This window comes from Heteronotia binoei, chromosome 4 (genome assembly GCF_032191835.1).
Source record: "Heteronotia binoei isolate CCM8104 ecotype False Entrance Well chromosome 4, APGP_CSIRO_Hbin_v1, whole genome shotgun sequence".
Taxonomy (NCBI): domain Eukaryota; kingdom Metazoa; phylum Chordata; class Lepidosauria; order Squamata; family Gekkonidae; genus Heteronotia; species Heteronotia binoei.
Window position 1 is genome coordinate 79,066,382 of NC_083226.1, and position 22,115 is coordinate 79,088,496.

At 42.4% G+C, this 22,115-nt stretch overlaps 1 protein-coding gene across 1 annotated transcript; it reads right to left on the minus strand.

The window, feature by feature from the left end:
- Positions 1 to 1,383: 1,383 nt before the first annotated feature.
- On the minus strand, positions 1,384 to 21,846 carry HSD17B3 (hydroxysteroid 17-beta dehydrogenase 3). The gene is made up of 11 exons (XM_060236410.1): positions 21,440 to 21,846; positions 19,993 to 20,039; positions 18,190 to 18,265; positions 17,709 to 17,816; positions 15,891 to 15,958; positions 14,763 to 14,798; positions 6,345 to 6,379; positions 5,366 to 5,447; positions 3,569 to 3,634; positions 3,188 to 3,337; positions 1,384 to 1,602 (listed from the first exon to the last, which is right to left on the minus strand). Exons 1-11 carry the CDS (start codon positions 21,591 to 21,593, stop codon positions 1,492 to 1,494), a joined length of 933 nt encoding a protein of 310 aa, XP_060092393.1. The 5' UTR covers positions 21,594 to 21,846; the 3' UTR covers positions 1,384 to 1,491.
- Between the last annotated feature and the right edge of the window lie 269 nt (positions 21,847 to 22,115).

Below are 22,115 nucleotides of genomic sequence, written 5' to 3' on the forward strand. Positions count from 1 at the left end.
AAAAGTTTCTGGATGAATCTGAATGTGAATTTTCAACTAGGAAATAAACTTAGGTAGAAAACTTTTGCCTTGACCTGGATAGTCCAGGCTAGCCTAATGTTGCCATATCTCAGAAGCTAACTAGGGTTGGCCCTGGCTAGTATTTGGATGGAAGACCTTCAGGGCTTTTTTTTTTTGGTAGAAAAAGCCCAGCAGGAACTCACTGACATATTAAGCCACACCTCCTGACATCAACATTGTTTCACACAGGGCTTTTTTGTAGAAGCCCAACAGTTCATTTGCATATTAGGCCATGCCCCCTGATGCCAAGCTAGCTGGAACTGTGTTCCTGTGCTTTCCTGCTAAAAAAAAAAAGTCCTGGAGACCACCAAAGAATACCAGGATTGAGTGACATGGCCAGACAATGGCAAACAACCTCTGAATGTCTCTTGCTCTGGAAACTCAGTGAGGTTGCCATAAGTCAGCTGTGATTTTATGACAAAGAAAGAAAGAAAGAAAGAAAGAAAGAAAGAAAGAAAGAAAGAAAGAAAGAAAGAAAGAAAGAAAGAAAGAAAGAAAGAAAGAAAGAAAGAAAGAAAGAAAGAAAGAAAGAAAGAAAGAAAACTTTTAAGTAAAAAAATCTCACTTTTTCGGAGAAATCCAAAAGTAAACATAGGTCACTAATGCTGTCGTTAGATCTCCTTAGTTCTTATTTCACATCTCAGTCCTTCTGCTGCCATTCCTTCACCCCAGATTAATACCCAAATAACCATTCTTCCACTTGCTTATATCTACCAGCCCTTGCGTCCATACCTTAAACTCTTTCCCACAAAAAGGAAACATTTCTGAAAGTCCCACCTCGAGATTCTATCTTTCTCTACCAACACAAAAATCTCTTTACCTCTTTTACAATCACATTGTGCTCACACAGGGCTATATTTCCCACAGATCTTACATCACCTGTGGAAATAAATCTTCAAAACAATATTGCAATAATGAGCAATACTATTACATTGTTTTTTTAGTATGCACCACCTATTTGCTCAGGGCATGCTATAGAAGGGGTTGCAGAAGCAGAAGTTAATAACATGTGGTCCAAACTGAAGCTAAAACACTGACCAATTCTGCACTCACCCTACGCTGCTCTGACATTCCTCTTTTCAGTGCGGTGTTCTTCTGATTTCCCACTATCTGCCCAGGGGCTTCAGCGTGCATTGATGTTTTTGCAGGGCAAAGAGAAACCGCTAAAAACCAGTTTCTCTTTGCCGCTCAAAAACACCAATCTTTGCTGAAGCCCTGGAGCAGATAGTGGGAAATCGGAAGGATGCCATGCTGAAAAGAGGAATGTCAGAGTGGCATAGGGTGAGTGGGAAATCGGTCATCATTTTTAAAAGACCAGCACTGACTCTGAAGAGCTTTTTATACTTATACTGAAAATGTTTCAATTGATTCTTATTGGACATAATTCATGCCAGACTATCAAGCAATGACATGCAGTACAATGAAGCTTGGTCAGGTTCTCTTCTGCATCTTTTTCAGGTATTTTGGATTCAGGCGTAGAATAATTTCTTGTACTCTGTCAGTGTGAAAGACCCACAAAGGGACAAAATGCAAGAAGAATGCCTTTAAACAAAAAAAAAATTAATTATGTGGACTGGTTTTATAGCAACAGAAAAATATTACCAATGTTAAGTTCATATATGTTCTCCATAAGTAACAACATGTTTCAGCTGCACAGTAAACCAGAACATAGAGGATTTCTCGGAAAGCACTCTTTGGCCCTGTTCACACAGCGTGTTGAGTCCGTGTTAAACTGACCCAGTTCTGTTCTGAATATCTTTGTTCTGGATATTATTGATTAGACTGCCATACTGCAATTCAAATCACTCTGCGGTGAAACCGTCTTCTGCCGCCCACACAACGGCACCATGCAGTTATTTTTTTGTTTCCTCCACTATTTTGCGCATGAGCATAATGTGCATGCACATAGATTAAAAAAAATTATGTGGTTATGTGCACATCGCTAAGTAGTAAAAAAAATGGTGACTGTAAACCGGATGTCTGAGGCTCCTTTTGCTCTGGAACAGCCTTCAGACATCTGGAAGTTAGTTAATATCACAGCAGAACTATCCAGAAAGAGAACACTACGAGGTGAAACCGGACAACTCAAAAAAACACCGCAAAGGAGCAGGTAACAAAATAATCTAGTTTGGAGAAGGATTGGAGGGGGGCGACAATGATTGACTCCCGGGAGGCAGATGTTGCTGTCTGATCAGCCACTTTTAATCCGGTAGGAAACAGCAGCGACAACTGATTGAACTGTGCATCTGAACAGGCCCTTTGATAGTTTAAATGTCAAATATACCTGGATGCATGAGTTCTGGCTCACCTGCTTCTGATTCTGAACTGTCACACATAAAGTCTTTGGATCACCCTATGTTTCTGTCTACTATGCTTTTTGGGTAATCCCTTGCTCAAGTATCAGCACCGTCATCTCCTTAAATATTTGTTTGGGACTTCAGAAGTTTTTTTCCCCATCTGATTTTTAATTTTCTTAAAAAACTACTTTTGGATTCAAGACTATCATGACAGACAGCCATTCAATGCTATGCACAACCCTATTTGTTGTGAATTACACAATACCAGTTGATTGGTACTGTAGTTACTTGGCATTTGCTAAAACAGAAAAAAGGTTTCCTACTGAACTTGATATGGGGAAAAGACAGTACAAGTGACACAACTGCAGTGATTTAACTTCCATAATGGACTCACTGCTGAATGTATGTTATGTAAGGATGCACCTGAAAATGCAGTGACAAGTTCTATTTCACAGCTGACTTCTGAATGGTATGCATGAAGAAGGCATGATAAGTGGTATTAGAATTCTCAAGAGAGGCCAGCCTTTTCATTCCAAGTACTTGGGATAGGCTACAGGTAAGAAAAATACATTTCATCACACAATTTTTGGCATTCAGATGCAGCCAAGCACCAAAGCAGGTTTTATCCCACCATTATAAACATCTCATTATGGCTTAATATCAATAACAGCTAAGGTTATGTATTACCATAATCTGTGGTGTTAATTTGGCTATGTATACAAGGACTAAAAGAGTTAAGAAGAAACTGAACACATACCATTTAAGACTATAATAAACAACATTAAAGTCTTTAATGCTGCTAATAGAGAGCCATTTTACAATTGAATTACCAAGATTTCATGGGCTAAGCATCCGTGTGTTTCATTGCTGAGTCTCACATAATCCAGGGATTCTCTAACAAATGCTTTTGCTGACTTTGTTATTAGATTAGGTTTTGGGTTCTTGGACATTGGAGTAGATACACCATAAGGAGTCACTACCTGAAATCAGATCATCATTAAGAACATCATCAAACAAGCAGATCTTTGTAAACTACAGAATGTTCTTACTATGTTAATGAGGAGCATATACTAGTATGCAGTAAACAGCAGAGATTAAAGCTTCACATAATGAAGAGATAAGAAGAAATAATAAAACCATCTGAGTTTGCTCATTTCTCTTCAGAGGATTTGAATTTTAGGTTGTTCCAAAGGCAGATAAAAATACATCACCTGTATGATAATTCCCTTTGTTTTATATTCCACTTCAAGTGCTTTGGAGAATGTGTACACAAAAGCCTAAATTGACAAAATTAAATATATTGAATAAGGAGAAAATTGCATTGCTTGTATATTTATATAAATGGACATCTGACTTCATTACTGTAACATCAGACTTCATTTCTAGTTCCTTTGGCCTCCTTCCCTTAAAATTATTTGGGACCCCTTGAATCTTCTTTATTGACATTATCTCATTTGACAATTTTATTGGTGGATATTCTTAGTGGCATGCAAGAATGGTGCTTGTAAGGCTGTCATTAATTTCACTAAATTAAGTTAATGTAAATGAATGGGTACAGGTCTGCTCTATATCAGAGATAGGTAGAAGGTAACTCGGAAGTGACCAGCCACTCTCCAGGCAATTAAAAGTAGCTCTCTGCTCCCTCTCCAGTGCTGCTGAAATCAATTTATTATTATCTATCTCTTTAAAGCTGCCACAGCAGCTTTTCTCTTCTTTAGGCATACATCCATTTGCATCTTCCTTGGCTGTGGTCAACATTACCAAATAACTATGTTTGATGCTCCTTCTGGCATCAAACTTGAAAGGGTGGCAGGGTAACCAGGAAGTAGTGGCAGTTGATGAGGGAGTGAGGGATTCTTACTAAGACTGGTTCCCCTTGGAGAAAATGACTCCCCCCCCCACCTATCCCCAGTTTCTGATAGTGGTATGTTAAACACAGGGGTGGAAGTGTTACAGGAACCCAGCAACAAATCTTGTTTATATTGTCAAAGATGAAAGTTATAATAACTACATGTTACTCAGTCCTTGAGTCATGTCTGGTTCCACCACAAGGACTTTCTATGCAAGCCAATTTACACATTACAAAGTCCCCATGTTCCCTACACGGACTTCTGGTCAATGTGTTTTGGTAGTTCCCCATTGGGAATTTAGTTCCCAGGTGTGCGAGCCCAATTCACATGACAATGGAACATGAGGAGAAAGTGTTTACACTTCTATTATTATTATTATTATTATTATTATTATTAATCACCAGGAATGGAATTTTAGCAGGAGCTCCTTTGCATATTAGGTCACACATCCCTGATGTAGCCAATCCTCCAGGAGCTTACAAGGGTTTTTTGGTAAGCTCTTGGAGGATTGGCTACATCAGGGGTGTGTGGTCTAATATGCAAAGGAACTCCTGCTAGAATTCCAGCCTTTGATTATTACTTCTAAAATTATACAATTTTTCCTGACTTACAATGAGCCCCAGTGGGTGTTATTGCTCAACTGGGGACTCCACATGTACTGATGAAATACCCATAGATTTCTCCAGAAGGGCAAACAGTAGCTCCCCAGGAACATTTCAGGTCAGGAAAACGGCGTGGAAGGAACTAAAGCTCCTGATCCAAACTGTCAGGAAGGAAACAAGCTCTTTCACCACAGTAATTTGATCAAGTATCACCTTGCCAAATGGCAAGAAAGATTCGAGTTCATATCAGTATGTGTGTGTGTGTAAATTTAATTTATAACGGATTCCCAAACAGTTCTTGGTAATTCAGCTCATAACCAATGAAATGATACAATTATGATGTGATAACATCTAAAACATACATAAAATATACATACCATATAAAATATACATAAAATGTGTGTAAGATATAGTTAAATATAAATAAAAATTCAAAACTCCAAACACCTACAATTAATATTAAGATCAAAGATATACCTAAAAACTCTATGTGTGTATGAAGAAATAGCCAACGGTCTACTGTCATAAAACGAATAATTTTTCTTAAAATACTTACTTTAGAAGCAGAATAGATGGTATACAATGGGCAGGGGAAAGTTCCCACAGCAGAAGCAATGTTCAGAATAAGTCCCTTTTGTCTGGAAAAAATATAAAAAATTGTGGAAATCATCTTGGTGTTATATTATTTGCAGTGAAAAGAGAATGTGGACTTACCTATGCGTCCCTATGCTCAGAGGTTCCAGGATGGGGAAGTCTTAAGACTAATGGGATAGTCCACTCTCTTGGTTAATACGCAAGGTTCCAAGCAGAAGATGCCCTCTTCTGCCAGACTGAGGCTCCAGTCTGTAAAAATCTTCTAAACTTAGTAAAAGCCATCTCAAGTATTTTTGAAACTATTTAAATTATGCCTTTTCCACTAAAAAGGAAGCCAAGGCTGCTTACAAATAAAAACACAGCCTAATAACAGAGAAAACAAGAAAATAAGCAGCACACCTTAAATATAACCATAATTGCTTGCAAAAGGTACCTACCAATCCCACCAACAAAACATAATCCTTGCCTTTCCCAAGGCAGAATAAAAAGGCAAAACAAAATGCAAATGGTTATAACTTATGTAGCTCATTGAATTAGCAAAGTACACGTGGCACTGTTATTATCTGAGAAGTGCCACATACCCTGGCACCAAACATAGCTGCAGCCAGTGTGGTTAGAGTGTTGAACTAAGATTTGGAAGACTGTGATCCAAACCCCTACTCTGTCATGATCAAACTGACTAGCCTTTGGTCATTCACTATCTTTCACTCTAACCTGCCTTGCAGTGATGCTGTGAGAATCAGATAGGGAAGACATGTATATTTCCCTTGATCTCCTTAGGGAAAGGGCAAGATAAAAATCTAATAGAACAAGAATATATTTGTATATTGTGAACATGAAAGTTCCTAACAGACTGTGCAATCTGTGAACTCTACCCATAAATTATCAGTGTTGGAAAGCTTATTTCAGGAAGCCTAGAATCCACTTCAAGCAAGTTTTACCTTGATACCATCTGTTTCATAATTATCTGTGTCATCTAAAAAAGAAAGAAAGAATGTTTAGACTCGTAACAATGTGCATGTCTATAGACGAGGTAATGAACAAAAATGGCTACTTATTCAAAGCATTCCATTGTCATTATGAAGTGGTTCCAATGCAGATAAAGATGGATAGCGAGGGGACTGGTCAGATGGGTTTTGACCCTGCTGCACAGTCAGAAGAAGATAAGCTTTTGTAGACTTCCAGGAAATTATTTCCGTTTGATTCTTTGAAAACTCTTCTTTAAATAAAAACCCATAGATCTTTCCTAACTACCCATTCCAATTAATCTAGTATGTTGGGGTAATTTGTTTTAGTAATAACAGATCTAGGCAAGAGTTTTCCCAACTTTTCTTGGTACCTTGCTAAGCATGTGACCAGGCTTTTATGTGGGGCAGAACTCCCACTATATGGCACCAATTGTTTTAAAACCACCACCAACTTTAATTGTACTTAAAGCCGCTGCTCACGAAAGGGGGTGGGGTTAAGTGTAACTGAGCAAGGAATTGTCTAACAACTACAGAGCAAAGGATAAGAAAAAACTAATACTATTTATAGTTCTGAAACTATGAAACTCTGGCTGATTTTGCACTCACCCTACACCACTCTTTTCAGTGTGACGGACTCTGGATTTCCCACTACCTGCCCTAGGGCTTCAGACTGCGTCGCCGCTTTTGTGCAGGAAAGAGAAACAGCTAAAAACCAGTTCTCTTTGCCACGCAAAAACAGCGATGCAGGCTGAAGCCCCAGGGCAGGTAGTGGGAAATCGGAAGAACACCACGCTGAAAAGAGGAACATCAGAGTGGTGTAGGGTGAGTGGGAAATCAGTCTCTATATAAATTAAAGTGGCCTTTTCTTTGAGGTAACTGATTTCTTTTACCTGGAGATCAGTTGTAATGGCAGAAAACTTCCAGTCACCACCTGAAGGTTGCTAATCCTATTAGGAAACCTAGTTTTCTTCATCCAGACCACAGGGCATCCTTTATCTCTTCCAGTCAATAAGGAGTTTTTCTCCTCACACAAATCTGCAAGGTCTCCTCTACCATGACAAAAGTACTCCTTTTTCTTGTATTCCTGTCAGACCTTGTCCCTTCTACTCTTTGGAAAATTCTAATATTATGTTTCTAGAGTATAGCAAAGAAGGCATGGCCTACATGACTGAGTTCTGTGCTACAGGAAGGCTCTTTTGCTTTGTGAGCTATCACATTATTTTCCTGCACTTCCTCTAAGAAGCACTTTCTCTTCAATATAAAGTGGGTTAGGCTAAGCAAAGTATGATTGGCCCAAAGCCACCCTGTCAAAGGTGGCTCAGAGTTTTGCCATCACATCTGTATTGCTATTCCTCATTACTCTTCTGGCCTCCATCTGAGAAACCCAAGAAGATAACCCTCCTTACCTAGTGTAATGTACTGAGTTACTAGACTTGTAGAAGGCAACATGCTTCATTGGCAAGTACATCACAAAGAGAACATGGCAAGGCCGGGTCCCCAATTATATACATCTCCCGGAATAACTCTTTTACCTGGCCAGTTAAACTTCCCGCCACAGATCTTCATAGGCGGAGGGTATTTACGTCCTTACATCCAGTGACCTGCGGTCTCCCACTGATCATCTCGGCGCGCACGCACACGTGCTGTGTTGTGAATTCAGAGACCAAATTGCAAGACATAACACTCCTCCCCCCCTAGTTCAAGAAACATGGTCTTTCAAGTAAGCCAGTGTCCTTCGTTTCCTACTCGACCTCCTAGTTTTTATCTGGGGAACTGGAGAGGCTGCTGTGGCTGCGGGGGCTGCTGGTTCCTCGTTGTGAGGTGAAGCTAGAAGAGTGCTGCCCAGTGCCTGCAACTGCTCCAAAGCCTCTCCTTGCACCCCCACGGGGTAGGGGTCGCTCCAGCCGCTGCTGGGCTCCTCTGCCCACAAAGCTGGCGTGGCTGGCACTGGCTGGGTGGCTTCTGGTGGTGGTACCACTATTACCCCTCTACCTACTCCCCCGGTCTCTGCCTGTTCTTCCGGCAAGGTGCGGCAGCGCAGCTGATCAATGTGCCTCCTAAGGATCTGGCCCCCCTTTGATGAGACCTCGTAAGAGCGGGACCCAGTGACCCACAGCACCCGGGCTGGTAACCACTTCCGCCCACTTGCAAAGTTCTTAGGGTAGACTGGATCCCCTGGAAAGAACCCCCTAGCAGCTTCTCTTGTCTTGGGGGAGCTGTGGAGGTCTGGGGCCCGGTCTGGATGCAACCTATCTAGCCTAGTGGTCAATTTTCTCCCCATGAGCAGCTCTGCTGGGCTTAAACCGGTGACTGGGCTGGGGGTGATTTGGTTCCCAAATAGGAAGGCTGCCAGGCGGTGGTCCCAATCTCCCTGTACTATGTGACCCAGGGCATCCTTGGTGGTGCACACCATGCGCTCTGCTTGGCTGTTGGTGGCTTGATGGAAGGGAGCGGACCGTATGTGCTGGATGAGGTACCTATTCAGGAACTCCTGGAAGTCCCGGGAGGTAAGGTCCCGTTGTCCGTGTCTAAGGTCTCGGGGATCCCGTGGGTGCAAAAGACCCTTCGTAGGGCTCTGACTGTGGCCGTGGTGGAGGCTGAAGCTACGGAGATCACCTTCAATCACTTTGTGTAGGCGTCCACCAGGATAAGGGATATTTGGCCCTGGTATGGCCCCGCGAAGTCTAGGTGTAGCCGGGACCATGGCACACAATTGGACTCCCAGCGGTGGATGGGGGCACTGGGCGGATCTGGCCGGGACTCTTGGCAGGATAGGTACCTTCTAACCCACTCCTCTATCTCTTTGTCCATCCCCAGCCACCATACATAACTACGTGCCAGGGCCTTCATATGCACTATCCCTGGGTGCGTCTCATGCAGGGGGGGGGGGAATCACCACCCTGCTACCCCAGATAATGCACCCCTTGTGTATGGACAGTTCTTCCCGGCGGGATGCAAATGCCCTGAACTCAGCGTCCAGTTTGCCCGTGGGCTACCCCCTTCCTACCCAGTTGAAAACTCGTGGAGGATGCGGTCTCTGCCTGTGGCCCGAGCTACCTCAGCGGCATGGAGAGGCCTCTCCGATAGAGTCTCCAGTAGCATCACGTGGTGGGCAGGGGCTGGGTCGGGGTACATCAAGGGCAGCGGAAGGCATCTGAGGGCGTCTGTATGTCCCATTGCTTTACCGGGGCGGTGGACTAGCCTATACATGTATGAGTTGAGGAACTGGTTCCACCTCAGGATGTGCTCTGACAGGATTTGCGGTGTCTGGTGGTCCGGGGCGAGGAGGCCCAGCATCAGCTTGTAGTCTATGGCAATTGTGAAACACCTGCTGTAGAGGTAGTAGTTGAATTTGTGCACACCCGCCATGATTGCCAACGCCTCCTTGTCTATTTGGGCATAGTTTTGCTCCGCGGGGGTCAGGGTCCGAGAGTGATAGGCCACGGGGACTTCCCTCCCATCTGGAAGTTGGTGCCCCAGGACAGCGCCCACCCCGTACGGGGAAGCATCACAGGCTAGAATCACTGGAAGGCAATCATCAAAATGGTGGAGAACTGCATTGGAGACCAGGATGTCCTTGGCTGCCTGAAAAGCGGCAGTCTGCTTTTTTACCCAGACCCACGGGGCGTGTTTATCAAGGAGCCTATGTAAGGGTTCTGCGAGGGCAGCTTTGTGGGGCAAGAAGGAATGATAAAAGTTCAAGAGTCCAATGAAACTTCGCAGCTCCGCCTTGCATGTGTGGCCCGGGGCGTGGACTATCACCCTGGTCTTGTCTGCCGTCGGGTGTATTCCCACGGCATCCACTGCGAACCCCAAGAACTCCATCCTCGGCACCTCGAGAGAGCACTTCTCCCGCTTCACCTTAAGTCTTGCCATCTGAAAGTGGCAGAGTACCTCTTTCAGACGGCAGCTGAACTCCTCGGCGTCCGGGGCAGCGATCAAAACGTCATCAAAAAAAGGTTGTACTCCAGGAATCCCTTTAAGGAGAGAGTCCATTATGCTCTGAAAGAGTCCTGAATCCACACTAACCCCAAATTGCAATCGCCACACTCTGAAAGCTCCCCTGTGAGACACTATTGTTTGAGCCTCAGCTGTCTCGGCATCCACTGGGAGCTGCTGGTATGCTTGGGCCAGGTCCAGCTTCCCAAAAACCTTAGAGCCGGCTAAGGATGCGAGAACATGGCTGACCACTGGGACGGGGTATGGGTTGTCCTGGAGTGCTTTATTTATTGTGCATTTATAGTCCGCGCATATGCGCACGTCTCCCACCCCTTGATCTCTCTTGTGGAACAGGAATCGGCGGGCGATGATGGATGGCTGGAGCAAGGAATGCCCGGTAAGAGTTTGACTACTGCCTCGTAAGTTTTTGCGGGGGCCGAGAGACCTTTGGCAATCTCTAATATGGCATCCCCACAGACACTCAGGAGCACGTCTCGCTTCCGGCTGTCGTCCGTAATCACGTTCACCCGTAGGTAGCAGTTGACATGCTCCGCATAGGTCTCCCACCTTTCAGGTTTGGCAGGGTCGAACTCTGCGATGTGGCCCGTCATTCCATTCGAGGTTGCCATGGTGGCGGTGGGCGCTTCTGCCTCTCTGGGCTGCGTGCCTTCTTGGTCTCCAGCCAGTTTGGCAATTTCCCAATGGGGAAACTACCTGGCTAGGATCCCACCTTCATCGCCAGTGTAATGTACGGAGTTACTAGACTTGTAGAAGGCAACATGCTTTATTGGTGAGTACACAAAAAGAACATGGCGAGGCCGGGTCCCCGATTATATACATCTCCTGGAACAACCCTCTTACCTGGCCAGGTCCAATCCTGGCCAGTTAAACTACCTGCCACAGATCTTCATAGGCAGAGGGTATTTACGTCCTTACATCCGGTGACCTGCGGTCTCCCACTGGTCACCTTGGCGCACACACACATGCGCTGTGTTGTGAATTCAGGGACCAAATTGCAAGACACAACACCTAGGGTTGCCAACACACTAGAGTACGAATGTCCTATCTCTGTAAAGGGTTCATATGTGAAAATGGACAATTGAAGCTTTTTTGTGGAATGGAGACAAATATCATCTGGTAAATAACATCCCATTAAGTCTGTTAAAGCCTCTTTCTTTCTAGGCATGTCTGCAATCCTATCCCTACATCTTTGCTTTCTTGAAAATTAGTGCAGCAAGCCACCCACATCCTGTAGGGCTCCCTGAACTCTTATGAGATTTCTGCCTCTTTACTTCATGTTGTCAGAGCAACCAGAAATTGCAGCTGAACTTTTATGAGAAGGAAGGCAGGCAAGTAGTTGGCTAGTGAGACATGAGCCCCCCCCCCGCACCAAATAAAACCTTTTGTCTGTGGTAGCTGCTGTTTCAGGTTGCCTCATTATAGAGTTGGCCCTGCACTCAGTGAGCTTCATGGCTGAGTGGGGTTTTGGACTTGGGTCTCCTCAGTCCTAGTCCAGGTATCTGACTACCATACCACACGGGATCCTACAATTAACACATCACTTGCAGTTCTTTCAGCTAGGCAAATTCCTGAGTAAATGTCAGTTAGAGAAATTTGTCCTGACAACCTGTCTCCTGCTTGGGAAGGCTATTGCAAGGTAGATCCTGAGCCTCAGCAGCATGAAAATTCACACATTTTTGGTTCAATGTTGCAACTTTTACTGAAGTTTCATGTGATATAATGTCGCCACGTGTGTCTGAGGAAATGAATCTACAACAAAGAACAGTGTCAGACATCAGCAACATTCCTTTGAGCAGAGCAAGCACTGCCAAGAATTCCCTTCATCTACTATGGACCGTAAAAGATTGTCATGTAATTGTCATTCATGTGTCATGTGGCTTACACACATTAGGTATGCTGCACAAGAGCATCCAAGATCACCCCCAGTGCCAAGGTGACTATGGACATCAGAGAATGGAAAAGAGCTGGTAGCCAGGAATGAGTAGTAAGAGAAAAACAACCTCAAAATCAATGTTTCTCGGCGGACATGATGTGGGAGGGACAAAACAAGTAGAAATGGAGGATGAAAATGTAGTGAAGAGTTGAAGGAAAGCATGTTGAAAGAAAGTATTTGTATTTATAAAGAAGTTAGAACAATTTTTTTTAAAAAAACCCCTCTAAAATCAAAGTACATATTTAGAAGTAAGAGGTTACCATCAAATCATTTTACATTTCAACCTTTAATTTTTGTGAGCAGAATTTGATACCAATTAAACCAGTAGCTGTCAGAATCTGTTTACAAAAATCCTGTATTTGGAAAATTCAACATACTTACAACTGCCAAAAGTCCTTTTGTCACTCATTGTGAATCAGAGCTTAGGGCCTTAGGCAAACATCCTAATTACTTCTTATGGTTCAAAGAGGAAAGTAAAATGATAAAGATCCTCTGCATCATGTTTAAAGAGATATTGGCTGAGGTTGCAATGAACTACAAATCACACTGTATCAGTTCGAGTTAACCTGTTATCCCAAACTGCAAGGTTACATATTCTAACCCCATCTGGATGGAGAGGAAACAAATCAAAAAGATTTCCACAAGGTACATGATGAAGAAAATCAATCCACCAACTAAAAGCGTATGTTCTTTGCTGATATTAAGAGGAATTTTAAATAGACAAGATACATTGTGGGGAGATTTAGCTATGTCTGATTTTAGCTAATATCCACCTTCAAAGGTAGAAGGTCTCTTATTACCACAAAATAAGAACAAATATCAGGCAACATCTCTTTTCTTAAGGTCTTGTTCAGGGGGTTGCCAACCTCTAGGTGGTAATCTGGAGATCTACTACTATTACAATTGATCTCCAAATGACCAAGATCAGTTGCCCTGGAGAAAATGGCTATTTGGATTCTGTGGCAATATATCACTGAGTGTTATACCCTCCCCTCCCCAAACCCTGCTCTTCCCAGGCTCTTCTCTTAAAATCTGCAGGCATTTCCCAGCCCAGAGTTGGCAACCCTACCTGTTCATGAGCTACTTAGGGTGATCTCACTGCCACTTTGAGAGCTACAACAGACCCACAAGATTTCCTTATGTTCTTAACCAGCCAGTGTGGATGCTGTCAGTCCCACTGGCTACTCTGCTTAGAAAATGGGCTATATTTAGGATTACCAACAACCCAGAGAAAAAAACAAGTCCTATCCCTTTAATAGAGGCAGGGCTGGCCCTAGACTATTTGGCCCCCCAGGCAAGGCTAACTTCTGGTGCCCCTGTCCCGCACTGATAACCACATGGGGAGTGCCCAATTTGATGCCCCCAGAAGGCCAGCACCCTAGTCAATCACTTAGTTTGCCTAGTGGAAGGGCCAGCCCTGAATAGAGGCTCAACGGGCTTTTATTTACCAGATGATGTTATTTACCTCAATGTTATGAAAAACTTCAGCTGTCATTCCCACACATTAAAGCTCTATTAGAAGGACAGTATGACCGATTTTGCACTCAGCTTACCCCGCTGCCACATTCCTCTTCTCTGCGCAGCGTCTGTTGGATTTCCCACTATCTACGCCGGAGTTACAGGAAGTGTCACGGCTTTCATGCAGCAAACGGAAACCGGTTTTTAGTGGTTTCTGTTTGCTGTGTGAAAGCCGCAAGTCTTCCTGTAACTCCGGTGCAGATAGTTGAAAATCCAATGGACGCTGCGCAGAGAAGAGGAACGTGACAACGGGGTAAGCTGAGTGCAAAATTGGTCTATGTTTTTGTCCAGGGCTCTTAGCATAACTAGTTATATTTTTCTGACCCTTATTTCATCGCCCTACAATATGTGGAATATAATTGTGGGGATGTAGTTAGAAGACTAGCAAGTTGATTGAAGACAGGATAGCAGTGTCACACATGACACTAAAAGTTTTGTTTATGTGTTGCCCGTGTCTGTGATATGAATTTAGAAGGTACATTGACTACCATGTGCAGTTACAATGGCTTTTTCCTGCTTTCGACTCCATATTAGTAGCATTTAGTCTTGCACATCTGGGAAATGGGGAACTCTCAGGAACAGCATGATGGGGGAATAAGAGGTCTGCTTCAGGAGGGGGGAATCAGCACACCCCCCCCCATCAGCAGGAATGCTAGGTGAGATCCTAATATACACAAGATTAGCAAATCAACAGACATCATTATTTCTGAAGTTCATTAACTTTTATGTTCAGATTACTTAGAATAACTATACTAAAGGATGTGGTCTGTTAGGTTTGGATTCCAAATGCAGAGCCTAAAACCTAATCAGTGGGTGAGATCCAGAACAAACTGGCAATGGCCACCAATCTCCCCTTTCCACTTGCAGACTGTCCTCTCATATTGGTCCTGAAGGTCCCAAATCCCCCAGGAGGAGCATTATGTGGAAAATGAAGGAATATCTTCATTTTCATATATAGTTTGTGTGTATGTGGTACATACCTTAGAGACTGAGATCATGTTGCAATTGATGAGATCCTGTGGAGAATAAAAAGCAGAAGGGTTGCATACGCAGTGAAGCCAAGTTTTTGTTTTTATATAGACTTGATCTCGCAGACTGTGTTGCAGTCTGTGGTATGTAAGCAGCTGGACATAGGAAAATGCTGATAGAACTGCTCTACTATTAGGCAGCCTGTGACATCCCAGCTCAAGCAAGAGTATAAGCCTTAGAGTGTCATTAAGGGACAAAAACATTTCAATTAATTAGAGTTAGGGTTGCCAGGTCCTCCCTGGCTGCCAGCAGGAGAATCCTTGGTCCTCTCCAGGATCTTCTGCTGTGCATGTAAACATGATGATGTCATCTGAAGTGATGTCATCACATCACAAACAGTTTAATTTGGGGGCAAAATTCTATTGTTTGTAGCAATTTTACCATAGAGTTTTGCCAAAAAACTACAGCATCACTGAGCAACATTGGCAACATGCTGATGTGGCTTCTGGGTGATGACATCTCATCACATTTGGGGACAGTTGGATGGTGGCAGGGAAATGCCCCACAAAACTGGAGGTATGGCAACTTTAATTAGAGTATTATGCTACTGCTATAACAATGGGCTGTGCCATTTGGATTTTCTGCCTTTCTTGGGCTAAACAGGTGCTCACACTATGATCTCTTTAAAGTCTTGTATTTACAAAACTAACCCTGACATAAAGAATATTAACCAGAGCCAGTTACAACATTAAGATGCACAGAGGTATGCCCATTAAGTTTGCCATCTTCCTATCCTTGTGTGGAATTCAAAGACATATGCATATGCACACTCAGACACATTTGAACTCTCTCCTGGAGCATGCTCCATTGGTCCCTGCTAGCTGGGCTAAAAGGAGTGCAAGAGTCTCATGCTCTGCTGTCCATCCAAGTTTCTCTCCTTACAGGAAATGCAAGATCAGAAACCTCTGCGTACTCCATGGGACAATCTTCCATTTCCTGTAGGATAGGTACTGTAGATAAGTGCTTGCAGATATGATGGATGGTTGGTACAGAAAGTAAGGAATTGCACTCATGAAAAAGAAAGCTGTTTACTGAGATAACTGAATTTGGTTTTGTTACATTCAATATAAAATCCTTACCTCATCTTTCTTGGTTCCATCAAGGAAACAACAAGGATAGATGTTGTGAAGCATTCCAACATTGTTAACTAATAAAGGGAAACACAATAAGTAGCACAATTAGATGATATAACTACTGGGTTGTTTGGAGGATACAGCAGTTGCTGAGGATATTTTTAAATAAGACAATTCTATGCTCAAATCAGTCATAGGGTGGGATCACATTGGGAATTTGGCATGGCAGAATCTCGGCTTTGAAAAAGCTGGTGCTCTTTGATGCATGCTGTGGCAATTACACAGCCCCTACCCTGCTGCCGAGAGAGGCACGGGCTGCACACACACAAGAGGAGCATTCAGACTGCTCCTATGCATGTGGGGCATGTACACTGCATGCCCCGGCCATTCAGACAGCTGGGAAATGTGCCCTGCATGCACTTTAGAGATTTGCTACTGGGAAGTTCCTGGTACCTATTTAATCTGGTTCCAGCCTGTAATAAGAAGACATAAGTATGGGACTCGGGGGGGGAGGGCAGATGTGTGCATGTGATCACACATATTAAATCTGGAGGGAAGGTGTGGCTAGGTCAAGCCAAATCTCTCATGTGGTCACACCTGTATACATATGAGATCCTTTTTGATGAAATACAAAGTCAGCAAACATGAGATAAGGCAATTTCCCTCAGTGTTTTATAGAAATAATTCAGGATGGACCTCCCTCAAGAATTGCAGATTTATACCCTGCCCTTCTCTCTGAATCAGAGACTCGGAGCGGCTTACAATCTCCTTTATCTTCTCCCCCACATAACAGACATCCTGTGAGGTGGGTGGGGCTGAGAGAGCTCTCCCAGAAGCTGCCCTTTCAAGGACAACCTCTGCCAGAACTATGGCTAACCCAAGGCCATTCCAGCAGGTGCAAGTGGAGGAGTGGGGAATCAAACCTGGTTCTCCCAGATAAGAGTGCATGCACTTAACCACTACACCAAACTGGCTCTCTTTGAAACTGGCTTTCTCTCAAAGTCTAGCATGATCCTACCGGCATGATCCAGCATGTTTCTACCATAGTCCAATTGTTGTGCAAAATGAGTTGATTTTTGAGGCATCCAAACTCATGGAGGTCTTGGCATTCAAACTCATATGGGTCTTGGATTGATGTGTGGATTGACTGAATAGCTCATAAGACTGAGGACTCATTCAGACAACTGTTTGAAACCAGGCATCTGATCTTTTTTATTCGGTGTCTATAATCTGCCATTAAGAATATAAGAAGAACCTTGCCAGATAAGACTAGTGGTCCGTCTTGTTGAGAATCCTGTCTCCTGCAGTGGCCAACAACAGGGCATAGAGGCTGAGGCCTTCCACTGATGTTGCTTTCTGGCACTGGGATACAGAGATTGACTGTCTCTGAATGTGGAGGTTCCCTTTACTCACCATGGTAAATAGTCAGTGATATGTCTATCATCCATGAACCTACCTAACCCTCTTTTAAAGCAGTCTATGCCTGTGGCTATCACAACATCATCTGGCAGCATTGTCTACTACATATTGAGCTGAATGATTATTATGTTTTGTTAATCCAAACTTGAGCTTTCCAAGTTTATTTGAGAACAAGAATCAACTAGCAAAAGTCCTCATGGGTTCCCTAATTCAAAACACTTGTTTGAATTGCTTTTAACGAGACATAGAATTTTCAAACACTTTCTACTGCTTACATCTTCCTAGAATATTTTGCACAGTTATGGTTTCCTGATAAATTACAATGATTTCAAAAATTATATGCAGAGAGACATTCATAATTGCTATCTAAAAGAGACCATTGAAAGGTGTTCTTGAATAACTTACCCAAAATTCCAATTTCTAAACCTTGAAGTCTTTCTTTGATATCATCATATATGTCATTTTTAGTGAAATCAGCTTGTATAATTTTCACATTTCTTCCTGTGGCTTTCTCTGTGTTTGGAAAAGAAAAAAAGTGTATGAGCACCTACCAAAATAGTTGGCTGCTCTTAGCACACTGTGCCAGTGAAGTTCTTGCACTGAATTCCAGCTAGCACATGTTTTATGCAGAAGACAAGTTTGTCATGTGAAGGGGAAAAAACTTCAAAATCCAGCAGCTATATTGCATAAAAAATAAAAAAGGTATACATACAGTGAACAATGTTTCAAGCATGAGTCTATAAACATGCAGAGGAACATACTTGGGAATGTCCACTGTATGTCTTCATGTTTAGAGATATGTTTAAATGGAAATTGTGTTGGTTAAAAAACTGGGCCTTTGATAGAGGCCTCAAATAAAGATGCCTCACATCCAAAAAAGACTTACCAATTTCAGAGGCTACCTTCTTCAGCTTTTCGAGTGTTCTGCTGATCAGAACAGTATTTAATCCCCGCTTAGCCAGCTACAAAAACATATTTCAAACAAACAGCATTGAAAAATGTGCAGAACTATCATAACTAAAAAAATTGCATTTTGCAGATACTTGGATTAATGACATTTTCATATAGACTCCTAATCATTAAAAATAATTTACCAACTTGCTCTAACTTGTTTCATATTCTAATTTTGCAAAGTGTGGTTGAATGAGATTGAACCAATTGGGAAATTCTGGCCCCTAGTGACAAGAGCAGGGAAATCTTGGGTATTATTGTGGCAAGGATTAACTCTATTCTGCTCCCTCCCCTGTTATTCTAGTGAATTCTTCTACAGCATGTTCATGTTAAAGAGGAGCTTCTGCATAAGCATCTCTTCCAGGGAATTGTTTCGTCAATGTTATGCAGATAGAACAGAAATCAGTAGCTTCAAAGCCCTATAGACTACTGTGTTAATGGAAGATTCCATGGTAGGGTTGCCAAGTCCAATTCAAGAAATATCTGGGGACTTTGGGGGTGGAGCCAGGAGACATTGGGGCAGAGCCAGGAGCAAGGGTGTGACAAGGATAATTGAACTCCAAGGGAGTTCTGGCCATCACATTTAAAGGGACAGCACACCTTTTTAAATGCCTTCCTTCCATAGGAAATAATGAAGGATAGGGCATCTTCTTTTGGGGCTCATAGAATTGGACCTCCTGGTCCAATCATTTTGAAACTTGGGTGCTATTTTGGGGAGGGGCACTAGATGCTATACTGAAAATTTGGTGCCTCTATCTCAAAAAACAGCCCTCCCACAGTCCCTGATACCTCCAGATCAATTCCCCATTATAACCTATAAGAATCTATCTCCACATAGGGAATAATGAAATGCCCAGCAGACATTTCCTTCCCCTCCCCCCCATTTCTGGTGACTCTGAAGTGAGAAATTGGCATCTCTACTCATGAGTTGCTGCCAACTTCTTCAAAGTACCACAGACACACCATCCCAAGAGGAAGCCTTTCCAATCGGAGACTGAAGCCTCTGGCGGTGGAAAGTCACATGGTGGTTGTGGGGCGGGGCTTCCCCCTGCCAGCCAGCTGACTGGGGGTGGGAAGGAGCCTGGGAAAGTGGGAAAACCCCCGCTGGGACCTGGGGATTGGCAAGTCTATTCCATGGTGGACTGTACTACCAGACTCAATTTTATGATTGCAGTGTCTGTAAACTGGGGTACAAATGCCACACTCATTAGGAGACAGGTGCCAGAAGCAGTATTTTTGCAGCAGAGTACCCCTGTCCTGGATGAAACATAAAGTATGCCATTTGGAATTCCCTGTCATAATAGGCATGATAATCTGTGCACCAATACTCCCCATAAACTGTGGAGTCTTGTGAGCAAAAATTCTACTTTGTGAGCTACTGGCATTAAAGTTGTGACCTACTGCTTAAATTAGTTTGCTCCAGAACCATTTTTTCTGAGCTAAGACAAAAATGTGTGAGCCAGGGGCTAAAAGACTGTGAGCTAGTTCTCACTAACTCAGCTTAGAGGGAACATTGCTGTGCACTTTCATGTTAGAGGTCACCTTACTAAGTGGCTATATGCATATACTGCCTGTGCCTCAGTGCCCACATTTGCAAGATGGACCCAATAACAATGAACTATTGAAGGGAGTAGTTCTAAGGGGGGAAAAGCACAAAGCTTTCTATATATTTTGAAGTACTGCACAAATGGTAAGTAGTATATTATTTCCACATGAATTGCATATATGGTTATCTTACCTCAAACGAATAGGCTTTTCCAATCCCATCCCCTGCTCCTGTGATCACTAAAGCAGGAAAAGGCAGGTAAATGCTTTAGGTTTCTGCTGTCTTGTTCTTCCTAGTATTATTTAGCTCTCAGTTGTTCAGGATTTTGTGTGTGTGTGTGTGTGCCTGTGTCCTAGTCTTTTTTGTCTTCAGGGTGTTTAGAAAAGCTACACAATATATAATTTGGGTTACAAAAATGCTCTTCAGATAGTGAACTAATCCAGTAGACAGAAAGAAGAAAATCTACTAAAGCACAGTTCTATAGACTTCAACATGGGTCTTCTCAAATAAGTACTTGTGCCTTATGAGATCTACTTTGGGGTGGGTAAATTATACTTTCAATTTAAAAACTCCTACCCCATATACTGATGAGGTGTTATAAAATAAGAACATGGTTTACATTTTAATTGTCTTTTAAATTTGTTTTTCATTTCAATTTTTATTCATCTTACTTTTAGAACTATTTTAAATTGAAATCTGAATTGAATTCAAGCTTGGTGTGGCCATGTCTATACATTAAATGTGTAATCCTAAAAATGAGTAACTGCTTAGGATTGCACTGTCAATCTCTTAAAACTGAACCCAAGATCTTGTAACACATGGCTTTAATAAGCTGCTTTTTAAATTTAAAAGGATTTTTGATGCAGTGTAAGGAGAGAGGAGGAGCTGCTAAGAATGAAAAAAATGCACTGGGAGAATGCACAAATTCTAAACATACATAAAATGGGATTTCTGGGGTACAAGAAGGGACTTACTGCACCAGCAGAAAGGGACCATTGCACCTTAAAGGCTATGGAAGCACTTAAAGCTTTATGGCACATTTGTGCTGCCCCCAAAGTGTGTTCAGAGGGCAGGGAGAATTTTTAGGAGACAAATAAGGGGAAACTTGTCCTGTGGGGCAAATTAAAATGATACCATATTAATGAATTTGAACTGTGGGGACTATATTATGCTTTAGGAACAGAGAATAGCAAAAGGTCAAATAATCTTTATATAACAATGCTAAGGACACTTATGTTCTATAAGTGCCAGAAAATTGTATTCAGTGAACAGAGACTTTCCATAATAGCAAATTCTCCTGCATTTTCAAATTGATAACAACTAAAATATATCACACATTTCCAGGACTAAAGCATATCAACAAAAGTAATGTGCCTGTTTCTGAAAGATGTAGAATTTGAAATCGTATTACATTTGGTATTACATTTAAAAACAATTGCCCACTATCATGCCCCTTCAAATTTATTTTCCATTTTAAATACTGTATAGCCTTGTCACACAATCTGGTTCAAAAGAAAGACACAAAAGTGGGAGAAAAGTTTTACATGCTTTACAACAGAAGAGGAAATTAGCATCGATTAATAGATTAGCAAAGTATTAGCCATCTACCACAACAAAAATACAAGGAAAGTTTGTATACCTGCCCATTCCCCCATGGACTGGAAAAAAGACTGAGGCATTGGACTCCATATATGTGGGAAGAAATATTTCAAAGACCAAATGCAGTTCACCAGACAAATCAAACAAGTGATGGCCCCAATGAGAGTGAAGAGCCACTTCTGGAATTCTTCCATGATAAACCAATGTGGCAAGCTTGGACAAGGTATTGTTACTTTCTCTTTTCTATTGTACTGCTACCCTGAGTTCTGGCAAAAAAAGAGAAAGAACAGAGTGTCTAATCAAAACCCTTGAGTCACATGGGGTATTTTCCCCATGGAAGTTATTACAGAATAACCTTCTCAACCCAGATATGTAAACTACAAGATCCAACCAAACCAAGCCAAAACATCTAGAGCCAAGCAGACAAATATGTCATCATTCTTCAAAGAATGACATGAGATAAAAATAAAAGTTTGGATTTGTTTAGATTAATATGAAGGATTTTTTTGGGGAGGCAAGCACCTGCTTTTAGCACAGATAGATTTTTGTTTGTTTGTGGACTTTTGGTCTCTGCTGGCTCCCTGAATTGCACTGGACCTGATACAAAATCCTAAGAATATTTCTACCCAACAGTAGTCATTGACAGAATAAGATATAGTCATGACACTGCTGAACTGGCTGTTGTTTGTGTGGTACACAACCTTTATGCTGACTGT